The sequence below is a fragment of the Anastrepha ludens genome, chromosome 3, assembly GCF_028408465.1.
Source record: "Anastrepha ludens isolate Willacy chromosome 3, idAnaLude1.1, whole genome shotgun sequence".
Classification (NCBI taxonomy): domain Eukaryota; kingdom Metazoa; phylum Arthropoda; class Insecta; order Diptera; family Tephritidae; genus Anastrepha; species Anastrepha ludens.
The window spans coordinates 123294591-123319239 of record NC_071499.1 but is presented as its reverse complement, the minus strand read 5'-3'; the positions used below and the strand labels follow the sequence as shown (position 1 = coordinate 123319239).

Sequence of the window (24649 nt, the reverse complement as noted above, 5' to 3'; positions counted from 1 at the left end):
GAATAATGAGGATATTGCTTAGCACATCAAGAGAACCAAATACAAAAATTTATTGTTAATTTAATTATTTTTCGCTCTTGTGATTTCGTAGTAATCTACTTACAGATTTACACAAAAATAAGATAAATACATTGGTAGCATTTTTTCAGTTGAAAGCGAAGTTAAAGAGGGCTAAAGCATAAAGCTATGAAAAAGAGGCTAACATTTTCACAAATTTATAGAGAAAATACATTAAGAGCAATAAAATACTGAAAGCAAAGGAGTTTGGAATTCGGTACTATTTAGATCTCACTGGCAAGCTAGCGAGGAGAGGGTAGAAGATAAAGATTGAGTGTAAAGCAGGCGGCGAGTAATAAGAAGAATGAAAGAGGAAGTTTCGGAAAAACTTCGCACGATAGTTAGATGAAAGAACGCGAAAAGGGCAAACATTTGGAAGAAAGCATGATGAAAATATTTTAAGGATGAGCTTACGTACGTTATTCGGCTTTGAGTTAATTTGACAGAATCAACTGATAGCCTGACGTCACTTGGGGTGTGTTTACAAAAAAACTGAGATTGTGTTGGTGATATACGAATAAAATCAACCAATGACTCTTCGTTGCCGTCTGAACTACGACTTATTGGACGAGTGTGTGAATGCATGTGAAATGATCGTATAGAATTTGGCTGCCGAATCTCCAAGTGAAGTGGCATTATCATAGTTAGACTTGTGGAACGCAGGTGTTAATTTGCGTCTAAAGCAGAATTCCCTAGTTGTGTTGTGAAATTTTTAAAAGTATGTTTGCCAGACGTTTATAGGACACCGTTGATAGGCACAGAGGGAGCGAAAGTGAAATAAATGTAAAGATAGAGTGGAATAGAGAGAAAAATGCTAACATTGTGAGCATTTGCTCATTTCAAGAGAGTTAAACTTGCTTAAAGGAATAAAATTTATTTACTGAAAATTTGTGCTAAACTAGTAAACTAGGCTTGAATTAAGAAAAAGGCAAAACTAATTTTATAACAACTGAACTTGAGGAACACTTCATTTCTGTCGCTCGCCATTTAGAAAAAGTGAAAAAAAGACCGGAGATCAAAGAAATATTTTAACATCTTAAATGAAGATAGGAAATGCTTTATTGTTTTGGTATCCCCTTATGCACAAAAAGTCTCATAGCCTAAATTTTTGCCGTCAAATATTTATAATCCTTTTTTTCGTGCCACTTGAAATTGCTGGCTTTGAAGTACATTCCAATTAGTCAAATGTTTCAAATTTCAAATAATTTCCATCTAAAATTATTGTAAGAAGAATACCTTGACTTCAAATAATTTCCATCTAAAATTATTGTAAGAAGAATACCTTGACTTTCGGTTTCAATTTAACAAAATTTAAGTAATCTTTTCCTGTTTCCAAAATTCTTCTAAACCTTCAGTAGAAGTTTGAGTTTTGATAATTGGTGGAATCTAATTGAAAGAATGGAAGTTATATTAGGTGGAACAGATATTCTGCAAGAATAATGAAATATATTTTACACAGCTTCAAGTGGAAGAATTGAGCGTCTCTTCGTTATTTTAGTTGAGATTTGTGTGAGTGAACTAAGAGCAAATTGTCAAATTAGATGCCTTTTGTAAGCTAATGAAAAGAGAGGTAATTCAAAAGGGTGCGCAAAAGATAAGAAAAGAGAGACAGATAGATGAGTAAAAGGTAAATAAAGAAAACATAATTCGTACATCTGAACTTATGGAACAGTTTTTTGCATGACCTGCGCTCACAACCTTACACACATTAAACCAACGATGGTAAAAAAATACATATTCTCGCATAAATTATATTAAGGAAAAATCTTGGTTTCGAGATAAGGAGAAGGGGTGGAAATGAGCGAAAGCACCTCTAGAGCCCATGGAAACGGTAGGCATCTCAGACAGTGCACTCTGCCAGGCATGTGGAGAAGAGTTTGAGACGGCGAAACACTTTTTGTGTGTTTGCCCGGCCTTCGCTCAAATCAGGCTTAAGGTCTTTGGCTCTGATGTGTTAAGAAGCGACCATTTTGGCTGCTTGGCACTACAAGATCTACTCAGATTTCTTCGGAGTCGGTAGATTAAAAGAAACTTAAAAAAGGGAATCCGAGTGTAGTACAATGGACTTAATGTTGTTTGTTGCTGGTTGATCCGACCAAAAAAAGAAGCTATTTTTGCTTGCAATTCCTAGAAATTGTGAAGAATATTTTTGAGAAAATCGCTTTAAATTTGAAGATGGGGAAATTAAAAAAATTATACTTAATATAATTAGAAACCAATAAAGATCTAAAATTATGTGACTTTGGTACGGCATCTAAGAGATGAATTTTTGTAAATATTTTTTGACTGAAAATCTGAATCTATTTGCATTAAAACTTACATAAGTATGTCAAAAATATTTTTAAAATGAAATGAAGCTTTTAAAAGATTTTTAGAAAACTACGTTATATGCGATGATAGTTTTGAGTAATAATTTTCAATAATGTGAATTTTTTTTGGCTAATTTTTAATAAAATAATAACAATTGTTTGTTGATTTTATGCCGAAAACTCTTTAAGGGTTTTAATTAGTGATTTTATTTAGTATCAATTGGCTAAATACGTTTTTATTCTCAGTGGGATTTTTAAATATTTGTTGTCTATTTAAAATAGTTATTTTTGAGGTTAGCTCATAGTGGTTATTGGGTATACAGAAATATTTTCTTTTTTTTAGTATTTTGGGGGCTATATATTCTTATTTTGTGCAATGACACACTACTCTAATTTCGTATTCATATTCGAGGTAGCTTTAAATACCTTCCCAAGAGAAAATGATGATTTTTCCTGCAAAAAGAACAATCGCTTTCATTTGAGTGCTTTTGGCATTAAGCAAAATAATATAAACACAACGCAACAAAGCTAAACGAATTGGGTCTAGCCTATAAACAACAAGTGGAGCATACAAGGGCGTGGCAGCTAAGAGGGTGGTGTAGGGTGTACGGCTGTAAGGGTGACTATTTGGAAGTGTGTGTGTAGTTCAGCTTTTTATTTTGATAGTATTTGTGGGCATAGGTCTGGAGATTTCGTACCTGAAACTATTTATATTCATTCATCTATTTATGTGGTGCTAATTAATAGAGTGATTTATAATAATGGTTAGATAATATTTGTAATCAAAATATTTTTTATACATTTTTTTTGTGGTGGTTTGATACTATTTTAGCTTGAATATTTTATCATTGTATATTTTTTCTTTTAAGAAAATCCAATAATTTCGTGTCCTAAAAATATTTTGATAATAAATAAGTTTAATTTCACGGGCGTAAATAGTCATAAGAAAATATTGCAAAAAAAGTTGATTTAGCAAAAAAAAAACTATGAAGGAAAGGATTTTATGAAAATATGAAAAATTTAAAAATTCTTATATTAAAAGTGCAATAATTTCAAGAATTGAAAGAAGAAGAAGAAAGAAGAGTACAGTAAGATATGCACTTGTGGAACTGCTGCTCTCATTTATAGAATGAGAGGAAGGGAAACGTAAATAGAAATATGAACTTGTGGAAGATCTTTTCATGTGCTCGCCTTATATGCCAAGACAGGAACAACGATGGAAAGGAGTCATGAAACGGAAGAAAGAGGATATATTAAAAAGAAAAGTGACAAAAATTTAAGAAAAATCACAAAATGAGAGAAAGAAGAAATGAAAAAGAATTATTAAATGGAGAGTATAAGAGTCTTAAAAAGAAAAATGGCCGAAATTTAAGAAAGAGTGGAACAAAAGGAGATGGAAAAGAATTATGGAATGCAAAGAAGGAGAAATCTAAAAAAAAAGAAATGACAGAAATTTAGTAAAAAAAAAATCAGAAAAGGAGGAGATGGAAAAGAGACATGGAATGCAAAGAAGAATAGATCCAAAAAAAGAAATGACGGAAATTTAGGAACAAAAAAACAAAATAAGAAAAAGAGGAAATGCGAAAAGAATCATTAAATGGAGAGCAAAAGAGTCTTAGAGTCTTAAGAAGAAAAATGTCAGATAAGAAAAATTAGAAAAAAGGAGATGGAAAAGAGTAATGGAATGGGAAGAAGAATAGATCTAAGAAAAGAAATGACAGAGATTTAAGAAAAATCACAAAGTAAGAGAAAGAGGAGACGGCGGGCATACCACACACAGTACTTCAAAAATCAAGAATATGATGATAATATGCACAAAATTACTTCTTTTAAATACCTCCTGATTGAAGATATTTATTTGGATAACCACGGAAAAGGAAAGGAAGAGAAGGTAGAAACTACTAAAAGTATCAAAAGATGAGGCAAAGCATAAGGGAAGTCAAAAGCGGGGAAGAAATGCAAGGTGGCGCAAAATTAATCACCCTATCGAAAGATATATAATTTTTGAAAATGGCTTCGTATGCCCATCATATTTGACACTTGTGAGCTAGACTGCTGTAGTTTATAATACAAACAGACAAGGACTGGAGCGCATAAAGATCAAAATAAAGATTTCTATCACTAGAAAAAATTATTTAATAAAAACGTTATTCAAAAACAAAATTTGATGATTAATTTTGCGCCACCTTGTACAAATGAGAATTAACACTCAGAATAGGTATATAAATAGAAATAGATTTAAGAAAAGGAAAGAAATATGCTTGGAAATAGGGAAAGTAATAGATATGGGAATATGAGAAAGGAAAAAGGAGTAGGAGCAATAATATGAATAGGAATCGATTTAATGGCGGTTTGCATTTCGAACGCTTGGGGTTTCGATTCCAGGAATTGAAATACAATAAGAATAGGAATGGCAATAAGCATAAAAATAGAAATGGAAATAAGAACCACATTGGTGTGCCCTAACAAACCTCAAGCTCAAGTTAATTAAGCCATACAACGAAATCACGCAGGTAACAATCGCGCTATTGGCGATTCCTATGCGCTTCTTAAGCTTCTCAGATACTTTGTAAGTACCGAAAATACTGGCGATTTTCCGGATTTCTTCTCTGTATTTATCTTCCAATTTCAATTGCGTGACTAAGGAAAGCTCCCATCCGCCAGCTGGGATAAATTCCAGAGCCACAAGGCTTCATTTGACTAACATTTGTGAATTGATCTCCTTGACGTTATGTACGACTGCTCCGTAACCAACTCATGTATCAAGAAGTAATTTTCAATTATTTATTTGAGGATCTTCAGATTTTTTTAGCTTTAACTAACATATATTCAGGTTGAACTATTAATCCTAATTTTAGCTAGTAATGGGACTGAAGGGCCAGTTATGCGACTAATCTAATAATTTTGGTAATTTAAATATTTGATGTACCAGTTATACTTCTTCTTCTTTCTTAGCATGACAGTTCTGGATGGACCACTGCTTCCGCATATCAGTTATACAGTTAAAAGTACTAATAGTTTGGTGAAGAAGAAATCATCCATTATTTTCTCGGTAGATGGCTGTGGTGATCGATATCTCGTAAAGTATCGGTCAAACAACTTGAAGTTTATGCTCGTTGTCAAGGTGACATTTCACACTAAAAAAGTCTTTTCTTGTTTTTTGTCTGTGTCATTCAGTTGTGAGGTACAGGGTGTTAACAATGGAAGCCAACAAAGAGAAAATTCGGTAAATTTTACAGTTTTGCTTTGAGAAAAGCGAGAATACAAGCCACGTCGCTGAAATTGCGAATGGTGTTTATGGTGGATGGATACTACAGCTAATTGCGGGAAATTTTGGTTTCATCGATTCCCTTCAGGTATTTTTGATGTTAAGAAAAAATTTTCGAAAAAGTCGATAAAATGACAGAAAGTTGATCCGCATGTTAGTAAAGGGGTTTTCAATTGGCGAGGGTCGATTTTGGCGCCCTGTGGCAGTCATTTTGTTTTGGTGACATCTGTCAAATCTTTTGTTTATTATTCAGTTGTTTATGCCAAATCATCATGGCAAGTTACATGATTGAACATCACGTTCAAATGATAAAACTTTATTATCAAAATGAGTGTTCATTAACGCAAACGTTGCGCACATTGCGCCCATTTTTCGGTAGACGTGGTGGCCCTTCCAATTTCTTATGGCCCATATTGAACCATATGGACCTAGACGACATGTGGTTGCAGCAGGACGGCGCTACGTGCCACACAGCAAACGCCATTTTATTCCATTTCAACATCTACCCGCCCTTATTGAAAAACCCTTTAGTCGTAGCATAGCTCAGGAGCTAAAAATCGACAATAAAACAGTTTTACACCATTTGCGCAAAATTCACGCAAAAAAAGATTTCTTTTTCCTCAGCCTAATATAAGTCAATTTCGATTGGCCGAGCTATGAAATTAATCATAGTTTTATTTGGCTATTTTTTTATGTACCTATTACACGATTAATCCTAAAGGCAGTCAATTATATTTTTAAACACTTCTTTTACGATTAGTCTAAAGTTAAGTTAAATATTCCATAGACCAGATTTACTGATTCTAAAATTATTTTTTATTTTGAATATGACTGAATATGGTTGAAATAAAATTTGATTTGAAATAAAAAAATTAACGGTACAGAAAATACTAACAGAAAAACTAAAGAGTAGTAGTTATAAAACAGTTAAGAGAAAGTACCCTCTGCCAAATAAAAATTTCCTAGTAAAGCTGTATTGTATGAGAGTATGAGAGGGCACTAAAAGTTGTTACTGTTAGTGTTGAAAAGTAACAAAATAATGCTTTTCTAACAAAGTTGTATTAAAAAGTAGTATAATAAGTATTAAAAGCTACTAGTTTATAAATAAAGTGTTAAAAAGTAAAAATTTCCTTGCAAAGTTGTATTAAACGGAGTATGAGAGGACACTAAGAGTTGTGGCTGTTGGATGCTTTCCTAACAAAGTTTCATTAAAAAGTAGTATAGTAGCTATTAAGAGCTGCTAGTTGTTGAATAAAGTGTTAAAAAGTAGTAAAAATCGTAGCGGTAGGGTTGTGAAGCTTTAAAAAGTATGGTGTCAGTGTGTGTAGTGTACCTATTTGGCAATCAAAATGTTAAAAAAATAGTACTAAATACGTTTGCAAATAAGAAAATAACTTGTTGGGAGCTCCATTTGCTTTTGTTACTAAAACACATACACACACATTTATAACTACTCACATCTTATGAAAATGCAAAACTCTAATAGGAATATTAAAGTTTTACATTCCTTAATAAAAACAACACTGAATATGATTTTCTATATACGAATATGCTACAAAGAGTAGTAACTAACAACCTATAGTGTGACTAAGTTATAATATCCATGATTAGTGAGACAGTAGTATTTAATATGCATTATTAAGTATTTAGTATGTTTTCGGTGAGTCCATTAGATTTATGTAGTAAGGCTACTAGTAGTGTGAAATTAGCTAGATAAGTATTGGAAATGTGTATTGAGTAATAAATAAACAAAACACTAATAGTAGTAGAATACATGAGTGCTGTTTTAGTAGCAACTAAGTTTTAGTACGAGTAGTAGTAGTAGTAGTAGTGGTAGGAGTATTAGTAGTAGTAGCAAAAATGTACTATTTAGAGAGAAAATACGCTGAGTCTAAAAGGCATCTGCAATATTTTTCATACTATTTGTTTTTTAGTACATGGTTTTTGTAAAATTATTTTGTTTTTGTTTATTTACTTTTATGTTTTCTGTTGTTTAACATAAATACAAGTAAAGAAAGAAATGGATTTTATCTTACGAGTTAACACGGACTCGAACTCTGTACTCTCGAGGTAGGTCCCTGTAAACAAAAAAATCCGTAGGATTTTGAATTTTGTGTAGTTCAAAGTTTTTTTGTTTTTTTTTTTTACTTGGTTTAAGTATTTAGTTAAGGTATTGTAATTGTGGTTGTATTATTTGGTAGTTTTGTTTTGAGGGAAGAGATTGAAAGGATTTAGCTATAATGTTTTTTTTTCCGAAATAGGTGAATAAGTATGCATACATATACATATATAGGCAGGGCCATAATTTTGGCCATAATTGAGGGAGCGAACAACGGTGAGAGAAAAGAATGGAGTAGAAATAGCTGTTTTTGTATATGAAATAAAGAGAGGGTAGAGGGAAATGAAGGAGTAACAGAGCGTGTGTAAGAAAGAGAAGAACATAGGGCGCTTTGATCGTGTAACTATAGGCTTTAAAGGGAGCGAAATAATATGCAAAAGATGGTAAAAACGAAAGAGAGAGAAAGCGAGAGCGCGCAACAGACAGTGAGAGCACAAATTTCGGTTATGTTTTTGGGAGATTGAAACGCATGTTACTGCGAGAACGTGTGAGAGGGTGGCGAATGCGGGATGGCTTAAGGGGATAACGCTATGCTTAGGTTGCAAGTTGCATTGGCGAGAGTGAGAGAGGGAGCGAGAGAGGGCGAGAATTAGGGGCGCAGTTCGTTTGATATGAAAAGAAAGGGTGGCAAATAGAGAATAATAGACTGGCTTATGGGGAGGCAAATTGCATTTAACGGTATATAAAATGCAATCATGAAGCATATCTAGCTGCAACTGAGGACTGGCTTTCGAGGAAGTCATACTGCTATATACAAATACTTATACATACATATAATGAGAAAAACGATTTGTAAAGTGTTTCAATAATTCAGCAGATTTAAAATTATTTAACTATTTTTTAGAAAATTCAATTGTTTGAAAATAAAAAATCACGACTTATAGGTAAAGTAAAAAAAAAACCGTAAAAAAATAGGGAACAATTTTGAGAAAGTAATGCACATGAAGACTAGAAATACGTGTAATGGGTTGCTCACGGTTATACAAAAAAATATTTTTTATTACTTTGAAATTTTTAATTGTCTTCACTCGGCAAATTTAATTTGAAAAAGCTTTTAATTTTCTTTTTTAATTTTTAAAAAAGCAAAACTTATTTTTTTTTTACTTTCAAATTTTAATTTTTATTTTGCTTTGCATTGATTTACTTACTCTACTGATTTTAATAGAAAATGTTTAAATACTTAAAAATATGTATACTCAGTTTTTTCATTTCATAAAATTGCAGTTGTTTTTACATTTTTGCTGTGCATAGCGTTGGTGAGTAAGCGCGTGTCAGCATTTAAAGCAAGTTTTAGCAAAGTAAATTTAGTTTTGTGCGAAAAGTATTTTTAAGCTTAAATTTAATTTAATTTATTAGTTTACAAAGTTCTCGCTAAGTTCTCAATCACAAAAGTGTATTTACAATGGCTTGGCAAATTTGCGGTTGTGTGCTTGCAGCGAAAATGAGAAGGAAGCAGATTTACAAACAACAGACTTATAAAACACAAGAAATTATTTTTCCTTCTTTTTGGTGTAAGTTAGAAAAAAAACTTCTTAGGTTAACTACGCCAAGCCCATTTGCGTGGCCAAAATGTATACAAAACAAGAGGAATTAGAATTAAATTTGAACGACTTTAGGTTAGGTTATACAGGGTGGCTGAAGCCACGCAGACCATTTTGGTATATAGCGATTTTTTGTTTTTCTAGCGAAAATATGCATCACTCAAAAAACAACGTTAAGAAATAAATAAAAAATAAATTGAAATAAATTAAAATACATAAGAAGAAATAAAAATATTTTAAAAATAAAAAAATAAATGGGACTCAAAAAAAATAAAAAAAGCTTGAACGTAAATAAAAAATACATAGAAATAAATAAAAAAAAATAGAAATAAATAAAAATAAATAGAAATAAATAAAAAGAAATAAAAATATTTGAAAAATAAAAACAAAAAATGGAATTCGAAAAAATTAAAGAAAAGCTTGAATGTAAATAAGATATAATTTTAGTAAAATATTAAAAAAAAGAAGAAAAAAAAGGTAACGAAAAAAAAAAATAGAATAATCCAATAAATGTATAAGAAGAGAGAAAATCAAAAAGCCTATCCTATGTCAAACTTATTTAGATTCTAAACCATGTAAACTTATTTAGATTCTAACCAATGAAAACATAGTAGGTGCAAAAAAATATTCATATAAAGTAAATAAATAGTTATAGACAAGAAATGGACTACTCTATTCCTAGACTCCCCTTCGACAGACTCTTCAAGGTAAGCAAACTGCTAAAAGGAGAGTGGTAAACACCAAGACTATGAAAAAGGTGGAAATTTAATTTTTATTCAGCTGATTCCAAGGTAGATAATAAGTTTGGCTATGGAGTGGGTGGAAGGAATTAGGACTTGAATTGTGCTTTCGACTACCAGACTACTGCAGCGTTTACCAGGCAGAAGTTCTAGCTATGAAAGAAGTGGCGGCATATCTACAAGCGCATATCGTAATAAAAACTACTATAAATATATTCTCGGACAACCAGGCGGCCATTAAATCAATGCAGGCGGCTATTCTAAGGTCAAAGATTGCACAGGAATGCCGGGCAGCCCCAAATGATATTAGTGTCAGTCTTATTTGGGTTCCGTGGCACAGAGATATTGTGGGAAATTAGAAAGGCGATGAACTTGCCAGGAAATGTACTACTCTTCAACTGCTTGATGATAGAAGAAACTTTGGGAAAAGGTGAAAAGAACTGCTTAGCCTTTCAAGAGCAGATATTAGATATCGAAGGTCGTGGCTTACATAACCGATCACTGGCTATTTGGCAGGTATTCTTTTAGGCAAGAAGTTTTCTCCAATGAAGTTGTATAGATGAGGAAGAGTAAGAAACAGTTGAGCGCTTCCTGTGCAATTATCCAGCCTTAGCTAAAATCAGAGCAAGTTTTCTGAGCGGATACTTTTTTAATTCTCTTATGGAACTGTCTGGCGTGTGGATGGAAATGGTTTCACGAAGAAAAATAAATTAGTTTCCACGTCGCTCTGTGGTATGACAACGGGCCGGAAAGGTCTAAGTGAGTTGGTCGTGCAGACCACTATAACCTGACCTATTTGAAAAAAAATAGAATAAATTTAAGAAATAAATCAAAGTAAAAAAATTACAAATTTATAACAATAAAGAAAAGTCTTAAAAAGCACTACAAATGAAAAATATAATTTTTTTTTTATTTGTTTTTATTAACGATTCTTAGACATGCTTTAAAAGTATTTTCCAAAGTAGACATAAATCAATATTAATATAAAAACTAAAATAAAATTTTAAAAGAAAGAATAAAACAAACACAAACAGAATAATATAAATGAAAAAACTAAATTAAAATGCAAATTTATTGTAAAAAAACATAGTAAAAAAGTTAAAAATAGTTTCGTTTTATTTAATTTTTTTAGTAACGATTTTTACGATACCATTGCAAAGTAGACATAAATCATTATTAATGAAAAAACTAAAATAATATTAAAAAATAATAAAAAAAGTTATATATGTATATATTTAAAAAAATTGTCCAAAACAAAGAAAATTAATATTTATATCGAATAAAATAGAATAATACATAAAAAAAAACAATGCAAGTTTATTGCAATAAAAAATAATAATAAAGATTACATTAATTATTATATTTGTTTTATTAACGATTCTTAGAATAAATTTAAAAATAAATAAAATGAAAAACACATTAAAAAAAATTTCAAATTTATAACAACAAAAAATTTTGGTTTTAATTTTTTTTTTTTATTAATCATTCTTAGACATGCTTTAGAAGCATCGTGCAAAGTAGACATTAATCAATATTAATATAAAAACTGAAATAAAATTAAAAAAGAATAAGAAAATTAAAATTTCAAAAGCAAAAATAAAGGAAAATAAGTCATTTTTTCGGTTATATGTTACCGGAATGACTCGGATTTATATAAGGTCAAGGACTGTATAAGAACAAGTAACAAATGTTTATAAAAACATTAAAATAAGAAAAAAGAAACAAAAATAAGATAAACAGATAAATAAAATAAATAAAATTTTAGAGTTGAAATAAAAAATACAGAATAAAAAAAAGGATTAACTCAAGAAGAAAATAAAAAATTTAAATAAGCACTATAAATAAAAAAGATATTGTAATTTTTTTTATTAACGATTCCTAGGCATTCTGTAAAATCGTTGTACCACATAGGCATAAATCATTATTTATCTAAAAAAAACTAGGGCAAACTCAAAAAATATACAAAAACAAAAATTAAAATTTCAAAAGTTAAAATAGAAGGCATTTTTGTTTTCGATGAACTATACAGGTCGACAGAGTGATCTGTGTTACCGGAATGACTCGGATTTATAGCCGGCTAAGGACTGCTACTACATACAGCAACATTTATCATAATGGTATGGGGAATATTTGTGCGGCTATAAGAACAACAATAAACAAATTTATATAAAAAAATAAAAATAAATAAATAAAATAAAAAAGTTAGATTTAAAAATAAAAAATAAAAATAAAAAAGAAGAGTCATTTTTATTTATTTATATTATTATTTATATTATATTTAGAAAAAAAATTATTTCAGCTAGAAAAGTGAATCAAAGTGGAATTTTAATAAAAGAAAATAAATTAATAAAAATACTGAGAATTTCAACTGAAAGAAAATAATAATATATTAAATTGATAGAAAAACATTACAACAAAAAATGTAAAAAAAAATTATTTAGGGTAGAAAAGTAACTAAAAAGTGGAATTTTAATAAAAAAATTTCAACATATTAAAATATTACAATATATTAAAATTAATTGCAAAAAAATGCTCAGAATTTCAATCAAGAGAAAATAATCAAAAAACAAAATGTAAGATTTATTAAAAAGAAGTTAAGAAGTAAACTGAAAATTAAATTAAAACTAGTCTAAAAATCAATAATAAATTTTAAATTTTAGATTAAATAGAGGAAAAGTAGATTACCTTTGAAATATTTCACTGGGAATACTACATAGGTGCATACATACAGATTGGTTACCAACTAGGAAAATAACAAATCCATCCACGAGCACCTAAATTTTTGTTTTTTTCCCTATTCGCTTTTTGCCATTTTTGCAGCTATTTTCTCAAAGCTTATATTTATTTATTCAACGTGGCATTGTGAAAAAGTTCAGTGCCCAAAATAATTGCAACAACTTTGCTGCTCCTGAGAACTGCCACACAGCTACCTACATAGCTCGGTGTTTACCGAAAACTGTACTTAAGTAAACACATAAGTGCACAACACACACGCGTATAGTAGACATGTGAATGTGTCTATAATAAATGCTAAGTACTCGTACGCCATGTATGACAAGACGACGAAATATCGCTACTTGGGCGCCTGAAATCTGCAATTGCTCAGATAGACAATGTTTACCGAGCGCTATGTGAGCGAGTTGGCATGATTTATTATACTTGTACATGTGCATATATCCACAAATTGGTATGGTTGTATAAGTGTGGGCATGTGCATCGCAGGCACCACAGGCAAGCAGACAGGCAGACAGGCAAGCAGAGCCAGCAACCAACGGAGGTTCCTGTCTATCGTTTGAGCAGCAAAGAAGTCAGCAATTAATTTGCATATTAAAGACAGTTATGACAGAAGCTAGGGAAAGGAGGCAGCAAATTCTGCTTTCAATAGCGATTAGCTTTGAGTCATTATATTTTCTATTGAAAGTTTTATTTCACATTTTTTCGTATTCATGTCGCATTTAAATGACAATTTGAAGCTATTATTGAAGCTGATAAAACGAGACGAGAAATGCGAAGATATACACATGTCTGGGCAAAAAGCAAATGTCGTAAATGTAGAGCGTATCATTGATTGCAAACACGTCTGCTAAGTGACTCAGACGTGCTTAGTGGGACACCGAGCACACAGCACATGCCACATGGCATCCAGTTGCTCGCACTGCTCTAAATACTCTCAAACACTCTGCGTTGAGTCAGACGGCAGCCGGGAGTCAGCAAGCAGCAGTCAGCAATCGCTGCAGCTTAGAGTCAATGACAGTCAGGCAGCTGACATCTCAGTAGAGAATTGTAGTTGTGGAAATTTGCATTAAATGCAGCAGTCAATAATACTCAGGGGTATGCTCAGGCATGGGGAATGCTCCACAGTTTTTTGTAAATTGTCTGCTATTTATGCTTTTTTCTTTATCTCGGTTGATGTTTGAATCAAGACGGGTTACAGAATTCAAAAAACAAAACAACAACAACAACAACAAAAATTACTTTGTGCTAAAATAAAAAAATAATGGCTTAGAAGATTTATTTCCGATAAAACAATAAAAAAATCATGTCATAAAAATTTGAAGTTCTTGAACGTAAGAAAAAAAATGTAAAATATTTCATACAACTTTTTTTAAATAAAATAAAAATATGTATATCTTATTTTTAATAATGTGGCAAAAGTTGAATTTATAATAAAACAATAAAAAAGAAATTATTTTGGAAAAAATTCCAAAAATATCAACGAAAAAAATAAAGTTATATGTCGGGGGGAAAAACCAAGAAAATAAAAAAAATCTGCGAAAGAAGGAAATTATATGTCGGAAAAAATCAGAAAAAAACACCACCAAAGAAAAAAAGTTAAAAAGCTTGTACTTAAAAAATTTGAAATTACAAAAATACAATTTGGTATAAATAGTGTCACAGATTTCTTATATAGTAAAATTACAAAAATTTTAAATCAAAAGAAGTTTATTTAGTGTTAAAAATAAAGCAAGAGTTTTTTATCACAAAACAGTAAAAAAAGCTATATATAAAAGCCAAATACTAAAAAATATTTTTTTGTTTTAAATTTTCTGAATTTTCAACTACACATTAAACTGCAAAAAAACAAAGGTAAAGAAAAATTGGAAATTAATAAAAAGAAATTACTCAATAACTTTCTACTAAACAAACTCACAGGAAGCTCTTGCAAAGCTTTATACAAAACACTTAGTAATTATTCAGGCTAAAAAAGCTGATATAAAGCTCAAAAAAGCTCTCAAGATTATTACGCTGCCCTTAATATTTTACTGCTTTACACTTTTTACATATTTATATTGTGAATGTATATGTCTATATACATATGTATGCGCGATCGGAATTGGCAAGAAACGCAACCTAGGTTAATTAATTAACACAAATTTATACTTTTTGGTTAGGAATACATATATACATATGTACATATACAATTATAGGTTAAGAAAAATAACGAAAAATATTTATGAAACATACAAAGCTTCGAATAAAATGGAGAAAAAACTCAAGGCAGTGGAAGACAATTGAAGAAATAATGAAAATTTTGCAAAAAAGAAAATAAAATCAACAATTGATTGGGTTTATAAAAAAATATATTAAAAAAAAAATTAACAAAATATAAATTAAAAAATTATTTCGTGAAGAAGGGAAGGAAAATAACCGAAGGTACACTTTAAAAATTAAAACAAAACTACTGTAAAGTCCGCTCACAAAATTTATTTAAACGAAAAGTTAAGGCAAAAGAATAACAAAAATTAAAAAATAAATTAAAAAACCGAGTTTAAAAAAAATTAAAAAAAAAGATGTAGGAAGGCTTTTTCAGAAAATTAAAGAGAAGAAACCGAAGAGAAGAAAAAATAAGTCTAGTAAATTCTGGATAAGGAAATTACTTGTTTAATTCTATAAACAATTGAAAAATAGCAAATGAACTTATGGATTTTATGGAAAATATAAAATCTAATACGAAAGCTGTTCAAAAAATTAATAAAATGAAAATGAAGGCAAGAGAACAAAAATTATTTCGAAAAAAAAAAAATCATTTCTGTAAATAACTTTTTTTGTTTTGAAAAGTTCTGTTAAAAAAATTAAAGTTTCTATTTGCTTGCTTATTGAAAAAGTTTGTTAAAAAAATAAATACAAAAAAAAAACAATAAATAAAAGACGTAACAAATTAAGAAATGTAGGAAGTTACTAAAACTAGAATACAAACTATTACAAAAACAAAAAATAAAAATAATAAAGGGTAAGAAACAAAATTAGCAAAAATGTATCAGATAAAAAACAATGTCAAATACAATTTTAAAAAATTATCAAATAAAATTAAAAAATGCAAAAGGATAATCAAAAATTAAGCGAAGCGAATAAATTTTAGAATCAATGAAAATAAAACTTTAATTATTCAGAAAAAAAATTATGATATTGTAAATAAAAAAATTCAAACAAAACTTAAAAAATTAAGAAGCTTAGGACGTTACTACAACTAAAATATAAATGATTACAAAAACAAAAAAGAAAAATAATAAAAAAGGTAAGAAGCATGATTGAAAAAAATTTATCAGTCAAAATTAAAACAATATTTGAATAAAATAAAAAAAAAATTAAAAATTTCAAAGGCAAAATCAAAAATTTGAGAAGCGAAAAAATTGAAGAATCATTGAAACTAAAACATAAATTATTTATGAAAAAAATTATAATTAAAAAAAATCGAATAAAACCTAAAAAATTAAGAAATTTGAGACGTTACTAAATTAAGAATATAATTTATATAAAAAAACAAATGAAAAAAAAAATTTAAAAAAATTAAGAAAAAATATTGGAAAAAATTATCAAATAAAACAGAAATAAAAATTTTCAAAATAATATTAAAAAATTAAGCGAAAGTAGAAAATGTAAGAAATATTAAAAACTAAATCATACATAGCCAATAGCCCTGGTAGCTAGTTCTGTAAGCATATTAATTTATAATTTTAGTTATAATTTAATAAATAAATAATAATAATAAATATATAAAACCCTTTGGTTGGGCACCTATTGCGGCGCGTCCCAGGTGGTGGATAGGATATGCCACAGTTATCTTCTGTGGTTAAGTAGGTCATAGCCTTGGTAAAAGCCTACTCGCGAACCGGCCTAGTTCTCGTCAACCAACAACTATGGTAGGGGGAACAACATGCTGTGCAGTGTTACTGCACGCGTGCCGTAACTGCCATAATTGCTGGCAGTGACTCATATCCACTTCGGTGGAAAGCGAGAAGCCACTCGTATTAGTAGGTCATGTCTCTGCTAATACGAATGGAATAAACATGGACTCACGGGGAGAAGGCCACTTCCTTATATCAAAGGCTACCAATCCAAGGTGGAACAGCACACGCCGAGGGATGCATGGCTTAGGGTGAGCTAAGTCGCTAGTATGCGGACTCTGGGGCACCTGTCGCACCCCAGTTTAAATTCGGTTTACCACGGCATAGGGCTCTGGCGTGGCGAACCCCATTATTTCCCTACTCTCTGGTTACGACTGCTGACTCGTCAGCTGAGTGACCGCCCCGCAAAAAATGAACAAAATAAACACAAAACAAACAACGCAACAAAAAAATTCCTTCCCGACGCGGAAGACCTCTTGGCTCCTCCAAACTTATGGCGGGGTCAAAAACCCCCCCTTCGGGGTCGAAAGTGCTCACTAAGAGCAAAACCGTCAAAGAGACAACACCGCATTCTCTTGTGGCTTCTTCCTCCAAAACCGATTCGGCTGCGGAGAAACAATCAATAACCAAAACTGTTTTGCCAGAAACTGAGAGGCATCTCCGTCGATATAGAGATAAAAGACGAGCCACTTTCCTTATGGAAAAGCTCGGCAAAACCCCTGAGGAGGAGCTGTCCGACCAACAAAAGGCAACTCTCGATTGGGCCCGGGAATTCCTTCGGAAGTATGAGGCGTCCAAAGAAAAACCGAGTGCAGCTAAGCGGCAGCGGTCTCATAGCTCCAACGACCCCAAGAAGCATAAAGCTTCCTCTGAGGTCAAATTACGCAAGTTCTGCGAAGTTGCCAGAGATAGTCTGGTCATGGCGGTGGTGGATAAGAGCCACCCTGACGGTTTCATCTCTCCATCAAACTGGAAGATTGTGGAGAGAAAACTTCAGTTGGGATACCTGGACGTTCTGAAGCAGAACCCAGGGCCTCCTCCTTTCTGCTCTGACGCGGGATGGTTCCAGGCAAGGGTCAAGTTGATCGCGTGCTCGGATCAACGTTCTGTCAACCTGTACGGCATGGCCCTCGACCGACTCGGCGAGGTATGGCCCGGGGCGAATCTCAAGCTCGTCAATAAGAGCGAAATACCAAACCAACCACGCGGCAGAGCAAGAATACCTCTAGAGCCATCCGATCCGGAAACTATTCTGGAGCTACTGAAGATCGGAAACCCGAACCTACCCACCGAAAACTGGAGGGTAGTTAAGGTGAAAGAGCCTTCAGGAAACTCCAGACATATCACGCTGCTCCTGGACCAGGAAAGCGTTAAAGCACTGGACGACCGCAAGGGGATTGTGGCGTTCGGGTTCATCACCACTACCATTTGGACCTATCAGCCGAAAAATCTCCTCGCACCCAGCAAAGAGAGTACGGCGGCCCCCAAGATGGATGTCGATAAGCCTCTCTCACAAGCTTCGACAATTGAGTCCGACTCGGAATCGAACAGCGAACTTGTGGGACACTTATTTAACATTCAACTCGAGGACGAGGATAGACTTTTAGATAGCGGTGACGACGCGAACGCCACAGTCATTGAATGTTCGTCTAAAAGTGCTGCAGATTAATCTGCACCACTCTAAGGCTGCCTCGGCAGCCCTCATTCTTCGTCTCTCTGACCTCAGAGAAGACATCATTCTCATCCAAGAACCGTGGATATCAAACAACAAGATATGCGGCCTGAAAGATAGGCACTACACCTTGTTTCATGGTGAGGCTAACGTTAGATCGCGCTCTTGTATTCTCATTCGAAAACATATTAATGCTTTTCTTCTTCCCTTTAGCAATGCTGACACCACTGCCATAGAGGTTGAAGCTGTCCACGGCCCGATTTGGATTGTGTCGGCTTACATGCCTTACGACGCAGCGGAGGCGCCTCCTCCTGAAGCAGTGAGAAGGCTCGTCAATACGGCGCATCTGAACCAGAAACGCGTCATTATTGGAGCAGACGCTAATGCACATAATATTGTTTGGGGCAGTACAAACAACAACACACGAGGTGAGCAACTTTTTGATTATATTCTAGCGAATAAGCTTGATATATGTAATAGAGGTGATGTCCCTACGTTTCTTAACTCGATATTACTCTTGCTAGCGAATCATGTACACAACTGGTGCAGGACTGGAGCGTTGATAAACAGCACTCTTTTTCCGACCACCAATATATAACATTCTCTTTAAAAGCCGAAACGGCAAAACCCATGAAGTACCTTAACAAAAAACGTATGAATTGGATCAAATATAAAGAACATCTTGCCAATGGACTTCCTGATATCAGGCAGTTTGAAATGGCAAATAAAAACGATATCGAAAACGCTGTCAACATGATAACGAAGACGTGTCAAAGCGCAGCACGACAATCTTGTCCCCTGACAAAAACAGGAGGTAAGCATAAACCTTTTTGGTGCACTCCAGAAATCTCAGAACTTCGCAATCGAACTCGGAAACTCTTTAACCAATCTAAAATAACAGACTAATGGGAAGAATATCGACAATGTCTCAAAGACTTTAAGAAAGCTGTCAGAAGTGCAAAACGCACATCCTGGCGATCATACACTCAAGAATTAGAGAAAACTTCAGAAGTAAGCAGACTACGCAAGATTCTTGCATCAAACCCAGTCTCTCCCAGTTTTATCATGACTCAAGATGGAACTTGGACTACTTAAACTGACCACACTTTTAGAATACTTCTAGAATTTCACTTTCCAGGCTGTGTTGCCAACTTACCTGCACTTCCCAGTACTCTTCAGAGTAATTATGGGAATAGATCAGATCTAATCAGCTCTAATAGCATCTCTACAGTAATACTAAGCTTAAATTTAAATCACCAGGTCCTGACAACATCATTCCAGCAGAACTTCAAGAAGGACTGGAAATTCTACTGCCTTGGTTAACAAGGATCTTTAACAAGTGTTTAAATCTCTCTTACCTTCCGACAATTTGGAAGAAATCGAAGGTAGTATTCATTCCGAAAACGGGGAAGCCTTCACACTGCAAACCAAACGACTTCAGGCCCATTAGCCTAACCTCTTTTTGCTTAAAGGCTTTTGAAAAAGTCTTAGATGAGCAAATCAAAACCCAACTTGATACTAAGTTGATCTCTGAGGCACAACATGCCTACACTAAAGGAAAATCGACTGAAACGGCACTTCATTCACTGATGCAAAACGGTGGAAACTTCCCTTCACAATAAGGAGTACTTTCTTGTGGCATTTATGGACATAGAAGGTGCTTTTAATAATATTGAACCCAACGCTATTTTGTCTGAAATTGCCAAATTGGGTATTAATTACTCCATCCGAAAGATGATCGAACAAATGCTCCAAAATAGAATAATCACTTCAGAGCTTGGGTTAAGCCGCATGAGAATGTACGCCGTCAAAGGCACTCCTCAAGGCGGAGTACTTTCACCCCTTCTCTGGAATCTCGCTGTAAACAGTTTGCTTCGAAATCTCGAAAAAGCAGGCTGCAAGGTTGTAGCCTATGCAGATGATATTGCTCTCTGCGTGTCAGGCAAACACCTGAATACCCTCACTGAGCTCATGCAACGCTCAACCAATATTCTGCCAAAATGGTGCACCGAATGCGGACTAAATGCGAATCCAGCAAAGACAGATCTTGTTCTCTTCAATAGGAAACAACAATCTCCTCCACTGCAAACAATAACCTTAAAAGGGGAATCATTACTCCTATCTGATTCAGCTAAATATCTAGGAGTTATTCTAGATAGGAAGTTGAGTTGGAAATTGAACATCGAAAACAGATGTAAAAAAGCTTTCATAGCTCTTTGTACTTGTAAGAAAGCTATAGGCAAAACCTGGGGTTTTTCACCTCGGATCATTTATTGGATATATACCTCGATCATCAAACCGATACTCTTCTACGGTGTGGTTGTATGGTGGACAGCACTCGAAAAACGGTGCAGAGTAACCACAATTGATCGAGTCCAAAGAACAGCCTGCCTCCTGATAACAGGATGCTTAAGTACAACACCTACTAAGGCTCTAAATACGTTGCTTCACTTGTTCCCTATCGATCTGGCTGGCAAAGCGATTGCAGCGAAAGCAGCGACACGCATGAATGCTATATCGAAATGGAATAAGTATCTTGGCCATTCGGCCATACTGAACAGGAACACTGTTATCTCTTCCGACATAGATTATCATGTAAGTCTTCCATCACCACCCTTGCTATTCTCCTGTTCACTCCCAACTAGGGAAGAATGGAAGACAAATCTAACCGAAATCGATGGCCCTCTGATTATATGTACAGATGGTTCAAAACAAGACGGCAAAGTGGGATTTGGAATCTTTTCCAATTCCCCTCACATCAATCTATCATTTAGATTACCCGACTACTGTAGCGTATTCCAAGTGGAAGTATGCGCTATCTGGTATGCTGCGAAAACTCTCTTAGAAAATAGAATATCACTAGAGGATATCCGCTTTTGCACCGACAGTCAAGCGGCCGTTCGAGCACTCAGCTCCTCTTATACCCACTCAGATGTGGTTCGATCCTGTCTCTTATCTCTTAACGAGATAAGTGTTCAGAATTCTGTCCAAGTTATCTGGATACCGGGTCACAGTGGATTCGAAGGTAACTGCAAAGCTGATGAGCTCGCAAGAGCTGGAGCTGCGCAATCAAATGTTAGTAACTTACCCACAATCCACATTCCGTTGAGAGCGGAATGCAAATTGCTCATTGATCGAGAATTTCACAGCATTGCTGATCGGAGGTGGCGAGTGGAAACTACCTGCGTTCGAAACACGAACTAAGGCATATAATATCTCTCATCACCGGTCACTGCCTTTTGGGCACTCACGCACGTCGGCTCGGGGTTCCTCAAAACGACCTGTGCAGATACTGCGAGGACGAGGATGAGGAAGTATCGAGCAGACACTTGCTGTGCAGTTGTCCCGGTCTAGCCAGAAGTCGACTCGCTCTTCTTGGCTCTCCAACAATTGACAATCTTTCAGTACTCTCGAACCTGAAAATCGAATCTCTCATCAAATTCTCGAAACGAATTAATATCTTTGACCAAAATCTACAATAAAAATCTCGGTTAGGTGGGGAAATCATATAACATAATGAGCTCTAGGGCAACACAACGGACCCAACTTGCGGTCTATGTGGCACTCCGATGCGGGGTCACCCTTAAACCAACCAACCAACCAATATATAAAAAATATTAAAAGAAATAATTAATAAATAAATAAAAAAAATATTAAATATTATAAAATAAGAAATCGAAAATTTCAAAAGCATATAAAAAATTTAAATGAAGAGGAAAATATAAGAAATATGAAAACTAAACCATACACAATTAAAAAAAAAACATCAACAAAATAGATTAAAACAAAACAAGTAAAATTAATAAAAAAATAACAAAGAAACTATAAAATAAAGTACAATAATATGAAACAAAAATAAAAAAATAAGAAAAACTTAAATTTGAATAAAGTCAGATTAATAAAAACTACAAATTTTAAGCAGGAGTTTTGAAAAAAGTTTACATTTGTTTGAAGTGGTTCAACGTGACTATAAAAAATAATATACAAAATAGCATCAAATCAATGAAAGCAGATTCTATGTTTTTAATGAAAAGCCGAAATATTATTTTAAAATTTCAATATAAGTTAAATAGAAGAAGAAAAAAAAAACGTATTTAAGAAGAAAAAATAAACTGTTTTCTTCTTAGAGGGATATACAAGCCTGCTTTGAGTTCTGATTCAAAAAAGCAAAAAATCAGTAGTAATATCTACAAATTACAGCAAAATTGAATTGACTGCTTTCAAACCGACGATTTGGGGATCATACTTTTTAGCACAAAAATTTAATCGACGTCAGAATGACAACCACCACTAATTTCAATATCGAACGAGTTTCCCGGAAGCGAACTGCAAAACAGGCCTGTTTATATAGAAAATCACAAAGAATTTTAACCTAAGCTTTTGTTAGATAATAATTTAAAATAAGTAAAATTATTACGAGGATTTTTTTTCATACACAAAACAGAAATTTAGGACCTTTATACTTTTATTATTGTAATATATTAGTTTCTTTTTTATGACAACTGCTGAAATATATATACATAAGTAGTTAGGTTCCAATTTTCATGAAACGCAGCTGCAAATTAATTATTTGGCTTAATATTCTTCCAAAAAAATCTAAGCTAAATGCTACATAAAAGATGTTCTTGATTGTAACAAACTATACATTCAGAAGCCTTTAAAAAATTAGAAAAAAAAATTGTAAAAATAAAGAATTACTAAGCCACGAGAAAATAATTTAACGAATTTGTATAGCAAATTTTTAGTATAGAAAGTGAAACTAAAACTTAGTAAAAAGAAACGAACGTTGCAGAGAAGTAGCAATGCGGAAAGAGAAACAATCATTATTGCTTCAGTTTTGTTTTCTTTTTAGTAGATTTAAATTGAAAATGGAGAACATCTGCAATTATACAGTACTTACGGATATTTGTCAATAGGTAAACCGTCTAACCAGCAACGCTGTCGCAATATGCCCTGCCACAGTTGGACGCCAATAATGCCGAATATGAAGAAGACAAAAAAGCAAAGCAGCAGCACATTGCCGAGCATAGGCAGCGTGTCCAGCAGCAACATGACCAAAATGCGCATACCTAAGATGGGAAAAAGGAAGTAAAAGGTGAATGTTCAAAATGAAGCTGAGTTTCAAGTTTTTTTGCATGTTACAAAGTCTTTAATATTTCACAAATTGGGTGCTAAAAAAAATGTTGCGTATACGCACTCTGGCGTCTGCAATACAAATTCGAACTATTTTTTTTGCTATAGCAATGCTTGTGAAACTGAATTCTACTATAAAGCATGAGCTTTCATGCTCTGCCACTTTAGTAGCATTACGATTTTTCATTTTATTTTTGTTTTCTGCTGCTTTAATTCTCCCTACTGTACTTACTTGGTATGCGATTAATCGCTCGCAATGGTCGCAAAACTCTTATCGTCCGTATTGCAGTGAAATTTAAATTATCCACATTCGTAACAGACTCCACTATTCCAGCAACAACTATAAAGAAATCGAGTCGATTCCAAGAGTCTGCCATGTAGGTGTTTTTGCCATACAAGCCCATCGCTATCGCCTTGATAAGCATCTCGATTGTGAAGAAAACCAAAATCATGTCATCAAAGATCTGCAAAAAAGGGATGCAATTTTTTTATATTTTTTTTAATATCATTTCGATAAGTGCTTGTTTAAAAAGTGAGAACTTTTATTTTTAATGTTGTGTATGTGGAAAGTTTGTTTACTTTCTAGTACTCTTTTAACTTTAGTAATTTTTGGAATATTTCAATAATTTTTAGCTTTCAAAAGCTCAACGCTAAAAGCTAATGGGATAGCGGATAAAACTGCTGAAAACATCAAAATAAAAATTTAAAGTTGGATATTTTTTTCAGCTTTACTTCCACATTTTTTTATTTTCTACTTATAAATGGTCCCAGTTTCTTCCTAGTTCCTCATATGTTTGTTGTTCTAATTTTCACAAAAACCTGATTGGTTTTTTGGTTCTTTTGAAATAGGCATTTATTAATTTTTTTTCTGTTTCATAAAATTTTCGATTTTTTTTAGATGCATAGTTTTCTTATTTTTTATTATTTTGTTTTGTTTTCGGTGTTTTTAAAAACAAGTTTTTACTAATTGTTTTTTCAGATTTACTTACATTTTTTTTGTAATATCTTATTTATAATTAATCCCGCTTTACTCCTAGTATTTTCATTTTTTCTTGTGGTATGTCACGTGAAAACCTGAGTGGCTTATTGGTTTTTGCAAAATGATGTGTTTATATTTTTTTTTCAGTTTTAGAAAATTTTCGAAATAGTGTTTTTTTCAGATTTTCTACCAGATTTTTTTTTAA

At 32.9% G+C, this 24649-nt stretch overlaps 1 protein-coding gene across 4 annotated transcripts in view; it reads right to left on the bottom strand.

Annotated features, from left to right (window-relative positions):
• The window catches only part of LOC128858989 (uncharacterized), a 325060-nt gene that overhangs the window by 115383 nt on the left and 185028 nt on the right, over window positions 1–24649 (bottom strand). For 3 of the 4 annotated variants that reach the window (XM_054095626.1, XM_054095624.1, XM_054095623.1), the window contains 4 exons: window positions 23698–23929; window positions 23233–23401; window positions 7671–7712; window positions 2793–2819 (listed from right to left, as the gene is read on the bottom strand). In XM_054095626.1, coding sequence (XP_053951601.1) covers window positions 2793–2819; window positions 7671–7712; window positions 23233–23401; window positions 23698–23929 — 470 coding nt within the window. The remainder of the gene's footprint in view (window positions 1–2792; window positions 2820–7670; window positions 7713–23232; window positions 23402–23697; window positions 23930–24649) is intronic. The other variant, XM_054095625.1, reaches the window with a different exon arrangement.